This window comes from Silurus aristotelis (genome assembly GCF_946808225.1).
Source record: "Silurus aristotelis genome assembly, chromosome: 3".
Taxonomy (NCBI): Eukaryota; Metazoa; Chordata; class Actinopteri; order Siluriformes; family Siluridae; genus Silurus; species Silurus aristotelis.
Genome location: NC_139576.1, coordinates 3,864,337 through 3,873,550, shown reverse-complemented (window position 1 = coordinate 3,873,550; position 9,214 = coordinate 3,864,337). Strand labels below are relative to the sequence as shown.

General features: G+C 39.1%; 2 protein-coding genes across 2 annotated transcripts in view; one reads left to right on the top strand and one right to left on the bottom strand.

Annotated features, from left to right (window-relative positions):
- The window catches only part of pofut2 (protein O-fucosyltransferase 2), a gene marked incomplete at its 5' end in the record, with an annotated part of 8,407 nt that extends 7,260 nt beyond the window's left edge, over nt 1-1,147 (bottom strand). Inside the window, one exon of the mRNA XM_083536298.1 lies at nt 915-1,147. Within this exon, the coding sequence (XP_083392424.1) occupies nt 915-1,147 (233 nt within the window). The remainder of the gene's footprint in view (nt 1-914) is intronic.
- Nucleotides 1,148-1,237: 90 nt separating this feature from the next.
- Nucleotides 1,238-9,214, top strand: part of hibch (3-hydroxyisobutyryl-CoA hydrolase) — a 47,381-nt gene continuing 39,404 nt past the window's right edge. Inside the window, exons 1-3 of the mRNA XM_083536306.1 lie at nt 1,238-2,603; nt 4,045-4,087; nt 5,441-5,572. Of these exons, the coding sequence (XP_083392432.1) occupies nt 2,572-2,603; nt 4,045-4,087; nt 5,441-5,572 (207 nt within the window). The 5' untranslated portion in view covers nt 1,238-2,571. The remainder of the gene's footprint in view (nt 2,604-4,044; nt 4,088-5,440; nt 5,573-9,214) is intronic.

Genomic DNA, 9,214 nt, shown 5'->3' with positions numbered 1-9,214 from the left:
ATGGGAAAGAAAAACAATGTGATTAGTGACGTACAACATTACCCACAATGCCATTCTGTGCAACATGCCTCGTCTCTTACTAAACAGAGTAACAGAGCGGTGCTTTAGTACGAGATCTGTTCGCTCGAACCGAGCAGCGTGGAACGCTTCCACACCATCTTGTAGATCTCTCACTAGATGAGTGGAGTCACAACTACAGCTGCATTGCATTCTGGGAACTTGAGTCCTGAGTCTTTATTCAACATTGGATTTCTAAATATCACACAATTTTTTATTTTATTTTTTTTTTATTTTTTTTAAAGAGTGATGGTCTGCTGAAATCTTTCCCAATTTGCCCAAAAGTTTGTGGACACCTGACCACATGATTGTAATACGCCAGTGTCGGGCCGTGAATTTCACACCGTGGCCTATAGTGAATAAATCCACCTCTCATCATCCTCGTCATCATCATCATCATCATCATCATCATTATGTCACCATGGTTATAGAAACCATCAGTAAACCATCAGAAAGACACTAAATATTTGTATACGTTTTTGTGTAGGTGAGAGGAGGTCGGGGGGGGGGGGGGGGGGGGGGTGCAGTCAGCGCCCAAGCTCTATAGCAGGAGATCTTTCACACCTTCTCCAACCAATGTGAAGCAGATCTTCATGGAGCTTTGTGCACTTTGTGTCCTGCTGGAAAAGATTTTGGGTCTCCTAGTTCAAGTGAAGTTTCCAAGTTTGGTGAAGAGCCACATGTGGGTGGAAAAGTCGGGTGTCCCAATACTTTTGGCCACAGTAAGTATATATAATATATTTAGTATACAATAATAATAATAATAATAATAATAATAATAATAATAATAATAATAATAATGTCCGTTCGCGCCCCCCCGTGACGTCATTGCAGAGCAAAACGCCTCTTCTACCTACCGCACGTCTCGCGCCGCCGCCGCCGTCTCCGACAAACCGGAACTTCCGGGCCAAAACGCGTCGCTCTCGGACCCGGAGACACTGGACCCATGGGGGCAGACGGAGCAGAGCAGCGCGGCAACGAAACACCGGAAAGCTGCAGAGAACCAGGACGAGAGAGCGGAATTCTCCCTGCGCTCCGCCATTGCTTTCAACGCCACGCACTTCCGGGTACACCGGAACGCGTCCGACATTGCCTGGCAACCGCTTAGTAACACTTCCTGAACAAAGGAAGTCGCGTCTTCTTGTTGCTTAGCAACGCCGTGGTCTTTTTCTTTTCTTTTTTTTTTTTTTTTTTTACAATTTGGATTCAAATCAATGAATCAATTAACCAATTTATCTATTAATTAATTAATTATTATATTGTATGTAATTGGTATTAATTATACATTTATATAAACCCGTACAGAGAAACATATAGAGCAATAAAAAATACACAATAAACTTCATTATTATTATTATCGACTTTATCTGCCTATTGTTACATTTTACATTTTCATCTACTATAATTTTTATTTATTTTAGATCATTTATACATACATTTTTATACAATATCCGATCACGAATCAGAATTTTCTACAATATCCGATCTCAGTGTAAAGCAGAAAAATGTGTTCGTTTTTTAAGTGTAAAAAAAAGCTAGATTTTGACTCCACACCAAAAACTGAATTTATATTTATAAATATTTCACTGTCAGTTTACTCGATTTATTACGATTCTTTTCTTTTTTCATCTATTTTTAAATAAATCCTTTTTTGCATTTGCTAAGATCTCATTTAATTCCTCAATTCATTTCTATGTTTATTGTGTTTCTTTAAATATATTTTTTTTATTTTTAATTGTCTTATACCTCAATTTCAGGCTTAGTTGCTGCTGTCTACTTTCCAGTTTCATCCAGTTTCTGTCATTTCTTTTACTGTGTTTATTGTATTTTTCTTTATTTAGTGTATATAATGCATTTTCTAAATGACTTCTCACGCTCAATCAATCAACAGACTATTAATTAATCACTTGATCCAACAATTAGCGATTTTTGGATCAATTAATTGAGCATCCAACAAATCAATCAATTTGAACAACTAATAAAAAAAACCCCAATTAAGATAAAAAAAAAAAGCTTGGAGTGAAAATAAGTCACCAACCAACCAAACAAATAAATAAATGATAATACAGCAATAAACACGTGAAACCACGTAAAACCAGTTAAAAAACATTAATTTATGTAGGTCCTTTTTGATAGCTGCATTTTGTTTATTTATGTATTTTTATATGTTTGTTTACATTTTAATAGTTTTATTTTCATCCACGCAACAAAACACCGGACACTACCCCTTATGTCCTCTAGGTGTCACTGTAGTACCGCGCTTTCTTCTTCTACGGTACCACCGCCTACTGTTTATTGGTTGAGTCTCAAATACTGCTCTGGTTTTTTAAATAGTGCACTTGGCTTGTTCTGGTGTGTTTCCGCCCTCTGTAGGGAGACTACACTGGGGTGTAATGTTGTTATTTGAGATTTGCCTGTTAGCAAAACTTTCTCTCTATGTAAAGTCAGTGGTTATTAGCTGCATTGGAGCCGGTAAAGCAGAGCTCCTGAGAGAGTTCTTCATCACAGACAGAGATGTTTCTGGCGGTTCTGAAGCCGGTGTTGGGGTGAGAGAAGTTATTATTTTATCTTTAGTGTGTACACATTTTAATGTCTGTTTATATGTCAATACTGGAAACACACACACTCACACTCACACTCACACACTCACACTCTCTCCTTCAGGGGATTTTCTTTATTATTTGTTATTATTTTCAGTATTGTGTAAGACATATTAAAGAATACACATGGAATTATGTAGTCAACAAAAGCCAAGAATATTTGTAAAATGTTCCAAGTAGCTCTATTTCTCAGAAGTGTTGAGTGCTTGTTTGCTGCTTTTCCTTCACTTTTTGGTCCAACTCATGCTGGATTCAGATCAGGTGATTGTGGAGGCTCCTGAAGCAGCACTTCATCACCCTCCTTCTTGGACCTGTCGTGTTGGAACACTAATGATGTCCTCGTTATTTTGATTTAAAGCACCGACAGTGTCACCAGCAAAGCACCTTCACACACCATCACGCCTCTTCTTCCATGTTTCACAGTGGGAACCGCACACGTCCGTTCACCTTCTCTACTAACGGACAAACGGGTTCGAACCGTTAATCAAAAAATTTATAATTACTCTGATTTAATGTCCGTTCCTTGTGTCTTTGGCCTTAGCAAGTCTCTTCTGCTTGTTGTTCTTCTGAAGGACACAGTCTCCTCAGTTAAGCAGTGGATGCCAAAATATATCTATAATTTGAAGCATTTATGTAAGCCAATAGTTCTGAGACTGGTCATTCTAATAAACCTATCTTCTGCAGCAGAGGTAGCTCTTGTTTTTTCTTTGCTTCTTGAGAGCCTGTTTTATTATTGCGTTTGATGTCTTTGGAAACTACATTTAAAGATTTTTCAGATTGTCTGACCTTCATTTCTTAAACTAATGATGACTCAACTGTGTCTTTGCATAATATGGATTTGTACACTGGTTGTAGCAGCACTAATGGGGATATTTAATCTGTACTCACCCTTTCCTCCGCACAAGACAACTGATGGTCTAAAGCACATTTAGAAAACAAGAAATGTCACAAATGAACTCTTGACAAGGCTGAAAACCATTCCAGGTTTTTCTTTCTTTATCCATCTCGTAAATCTGATGAGAGAACGTTATGAGTTCTCCAAACTGGCATCAAAGCTACATGGAGCTACTTTAGACCCTCGAAAGTTATAAACACATTTTGGTTATTTAACACTTTTATATTTACTACAGAATTCCTAACATGTTCTTTCATAGTTTGGATGTATTCAGTATTAATGCACTGAAAATCATGCAAAAAAATAAATAAATAATAGTAATAATAATTATATATATATAATCCATTATAAAGTATTTATCTTTAATTGTATCAGTCTGATGCACTTTATTGTACTTCATGTTTCTCATTCCTGAAAAAAATGACCAAAGTGCTTCTTTATTTCATTTATTACATTATTTATGACCCCCTTTTTATTCTCGTTTGATTTTAGCCTGAGATCAGTTTACCGACTGCAGAGGATACGAGCGCATATGGTGAGAAACAGCACAACAGAAGCACCCTAAAAAAAATCTTTTATATCAGAGGGTTTTAGAGGGAAATTAAAAGTATTGACACCCTTCATAAAATTGGGTAGTGAATTATTTAATCCTTAAACTATATACCGTAATTTCCGGACTATTAAACCCACCCATATATAAGCCGCACCCACTGAATTTATATATATATATATATATATATATATATATATATAAAACCTGCAGGTGTCTACACTGAAACTAATGAACTTTACACAGGCTTTAATGAAAAACAGTGTCTGTTACACGGCTTGTATCTAAACAGTAGCCTACCAAGAAAGTCATTGTTCACTGTCTTCCTCCTTCCTTTCACAACTATTTCTCTCTGGAGTTTTTCTTTTGGCATCGTCGTGCGTTTAAAAATCACCATCGGTGAATCTTTTCTCCCGATGCAGTGCAGCTCAGAACACAGGTGAAGTGTGTTTTCATGCCCGGTTGTTTTCAGCGTGACGAATGATTCGCATTTCCTGTAGACAGTCCGAGTGAGCGGCAGGTCAAACCTCAGAGGAACATCATCCATATTTATGATGTGGTGCGGCCCGATTCAGTGGGAGCGCATCTGATTTAATATAAAGAGTTTCATTGGTTCACCTGAACCCGTTCTGCAATTTCATTGGTCTGATGTTATGGGGCTCAGTTTTTTTTGGCTTGAAGTTTGTGAAATCGGGAAAAACCCAAAAAAAAATTCATAAATTAGCCACTTCGTTGTTTAAGCCGCAGGGTTCAAAGAGTGAGGGGAAAAAGTAGCGGCTTATAGTCCAGAAAATACGGTAATTAGATTCATAACCATCAGACTAACTGCAATATTTGACCAAAAGTACTGGGACACCTGACTTCTCCATTCACACAGTTGTATAGAATGCGTTTTTCTTTTCTTTTTGTAGTTTTTCTTTTTTTTTTCTCGGGATGCCGGAGAATGTAATTTTTCCTTTATTTGAAGTAGGAGACCCAAACCTGTTCCAGCATGACATAGAGTAAACTTTTTGAAGAGTTGAGACTCAAAGTGGGATGGGATCTTTAAAAAGAAGCACATAGCAATCTTATGGTCAGGTGTCCACAAACTTATGGCCATATAATGTATTGGATGATATGAATGTCAATGACTAATAAACTTGAAATATAATTTTACAGATTTTTATGAAGGGTAGTTCAATAGTCTTGGAGGCGTTGGTAATAAAAATGACTTTTTTTTTTCGTGTGTGTGTGTGTGTGTGTGTGTGTGTGTGTGTGTGTGTGTGTGTGTGTGTGTGTGTGTGTGTGTGTGTGTGTGTGTGTGTGTGTGTGTGTGTGTGTGAGTGTGTGTGATATTAGATGAGCAGTATGTCGAGCTCAGAGGTTCTGATGGAGAAAGTGGGAAACGCTGGAGTGATCACCCTGAACAGACCCAAAGCTCTCAACGCTCTTAACCTCTCCATGATCCGGCTGCTCTACCCCCAGCTGAAGGTACCTTCAGCGGGTTCTAAAAGGATCATGGGCACTTCTAAATCGATCGCCTAGCTCAGTTGTTAAGGTGTTGGACTTCTGGTCAGAAGTTCATGAGTTCAAATCCCAGTCTCATCAAGATGCCCCCTGCTGGGCCCCTAAACAAGACCCTCAACTAGTCAGTTTTATGAATGAGGTCATTGTTAGCTGCTGCTACATGCTGTAAATGTGAATATAATGTGTATAAATGAAAGGAGTTCAAGACTTAAGGGTTCTTCAGGTCCTTTTTCTTTAGAAGGAATCAGAAACACCTGATTATACACCATAAGGGCATAAGTTTGTGGACACCTGACCAAAAGACTGGTGGATGTATTCTACCTTTTGAACATCCTATCCCAGATTGAGTCCCTATTTGATGTTGTAATGATTTCCACTCTTCTGGGAAGATGTTCCACTAGATTCTGGAGTGTGCTTGTGGAGATTTTTTTTTTCCCCCCCCAAGTGTTTATATTTGATTTATATCTGACTTCTCCAGCCATATGTTGTTACCACAATCCCAGAGGAACACAACTGCACAGGCAAAAACCTGTTCCAGCATGATGATGCCCCTGTGCACAAAGCCAGCTCCATGAAGATCCGCTTTCCATCGAGTGGAAGATCTCCTGCTATAGAGCTCCCACCCTGTGGGATGAATGTGACCGCTGGACTGCACCCCAGGCCTCCTCACCCCCATCCTGACTTTACTAACATACTCGTCTCTGAATGAGCACATATCTCTACAGAATCTAGTGGAACATCTTCCCAGAAGAGTGGAGGTTATTATAACAACATATGGAGACTAAATGTGGGATGGGATGTTTAAAAAGAAGGATATACCACTCTTTTGGTCAGGTGTCCACAAACCTTTGTCCATATAGTGTATAATCAGGGATTCCTGTAAGGAACCTTTGACAGGGTTTTCTAAAAAGTCTGAAGAAGTCTGAAATGTAATCACAATTTTAGCTCCTAATTTTCCAATGTCTTTTTGATGCTACCTCGACTGCTCGTTGAAATGCTCCTGGAGCACTTTAGAGTGTTTTTGTTTTCGTATCCATTTGTAGTTCTTTCTTTCGCTGGTCCAAATCTACAGTGCATCAGGTTGGATGGGGAGCGTCTCCAGAGATCGGGTTCAAGTCTGGACTCTGGCTGGACCACTCGAGGACATTTACAAAGTCATTCTGTAGCCACTCCTTTGTTATCTTGGCTGTGTGTTCAGGGACGTTGTCCTAGTGGAAGAGGAACCGCCTCAGTCTGAGGTCCAGACTTTCATCAAGGACATTTCTTTAAATTGCTGCATTCATCTTTCTCTCGATCCTGACCAGTCTCCAAGTTCCTGCTGCTAAAAAACATCCTCACAGCATGATGCTGCCAAGACCATGCTTCACTGTAGGGATGGTATTGGCCAGGTGATGAGCGGTGCCTGGTTTCCTCCAGACATGACCTCTGGCATTCAGTCCAAAGAGTTCAGTTTTTATTTCTCATAGTCATACAGGCCTGAAAGGTGCAGAGATGGTTGCTCTTCCGGAAGGTTCTTCTCTCTCCTCAGAGAAATGCTGGAGCTCTTTCAGAGTGATCATCGGGTTCTTGGTCACCTTCTCCCCCGATCGCTCAGTTTGGCCGGGCGGCTCCACTCTAGGAAGAGTCCTGGTGGTTCCAAACTCCTCCTATTTCTGGATGATGGAGGTGACTGCTCATTAAGACCTTCAATGCTGCAGAATGTTTTCTGTTCCCTTCCCCAGATCTGTGCCTTGATACAATTCTGTCTTGGGGTCTACAGACAATTCCTTGGACTTCATGGTTTGGTTTGTGCTCAGACATGCACTAACTGTGAGACCTCATATAGATGTGTGTATCTTTCCATATCATATCCAATCAACTGAATTTACCACAGGTGGACTTCAATCAAGGTGTAGAAACATCTCAAGGATACTGGAAACAAGCTCACTGGAAACAGGATGCACACGATTTCAAACACACTTCTTTCATGTGAAGCTCTGAATATTTTCCGGATGCACTGTAATTCACTGTATTGCGACCACAAATGTGATCAACATGCAACAGCCAATCAGTGAATCTCTTTTGGATTGTAACGGATTTTAGTTTTCAGCTTCAGGGGAAATGCAAGTTTAGTGATGTGAACTAAAAAAAATTAATTAAGGACAGTCGCTAACAACGTTTTTGTGTATGTATTTTTGTTGTGATGTCGGTCTTAAATGTTAAAAAAAAAAAAATGGACTTTATATACACATTTTCAGCATTTAGCAGCAACTTGGAATCATTTATACAACTGAGTAGTTGAGGGTTAAAAGGAGCACATACCAATCTTATGGTCAGGAGATTACGCCCCCTAGAGCAGGGGTGTCCAACCTTTTTTTTTTTTTTTTTTTTTTTTTTTTTTTTTTTTTTTTTTCCTGAGGGCCACATACAGTACAGAAAAATATACGAAGGACTGGGCCACTCACTAGACGTGAGGTACTGCCTCACGTTTAATGCACTAGATCAGGGGTGTCAAACTCAAGGCTTGTGGGTCAAATACGGCCCGACATACAATTATATCCAGCCTGCGAGATGATTTTATATAAATCTACTATTATTGTTATTAATGTCCCGCCCATATGAAGCGCTGATAACACAAACTACAGATCCCATAATGCAGCGCTTCAGCTGCCTTACTAAACGCTAGACTACCTGTGAACATTCCAGCGTCAATCAAGTCGGGCGTCTGTTGATGTATTTAACCCTATTGTACAGTTATTGTGAAACAGCGCCTCACAGTGGTGAAGAGAAAAGTTGATTCTGAAAACAGCCTTTTAAAACCGATGGGATTCCGAGTAGATGTTTACTGACACTGGCGGTAAACACGTGTGTCTTATTTGTGGAGCGAATGTGGCTGTAATTAAAGAATTGAATCTAAGACGGAACTACGAGACAAAACATCAGGAGAAGATGAAAAACCTGAATGCAGAGCAGAAGATACAGAAAGTAGAAGAGTTGAAGAACAATCTGACATTTCAGTAGACGTTTTTCACCAGAGCAAAATCACAACGTGAAGCTGGTGTGAAAACAGAGGAGAAATCAGACTCACATCAGCCGGTTATTTACTGAGGGAGAGTTTCCTGAAGAGCTGCATGATGAAGCTGTGAGACGTCTGGTGTTTCACAGGAGATATTTTTATGGAGAGCGAAATATTTTAAGTGATTTAAAGTTTACGTTTATTTATTCTGGAATAATATTTCTCTTTTTATTCATATTTATGTCCAAAAAACATTGTTTTAGTGTGTTCAATAAATGTTTATCCTGTTCTGCCCGTGATCTAAAGTGTGCTTTGAGTTTGACACCCCTGCATTAGACTATTCTTTTCAGACTTTGATAGAGGCTAATTAAAAATAGATTAAGTTTGGACACCACTGTCCTAAAGCATCAAAGAGACTAAAAATGGAACATTTTAATATCAGAAACACCGTTGCTATGGCAACTGATTACCTTTTTACATCAAATGATTAGAAAGTGTACATCACGTGACCTCAAAAAAACAAAACAAACTCGTTTTAAAAATACACGGTCAACCTCGGTGCTTGGCCCCCTGAATATCTGCTTGCAGCGATATTTATAAATTGTATGTTT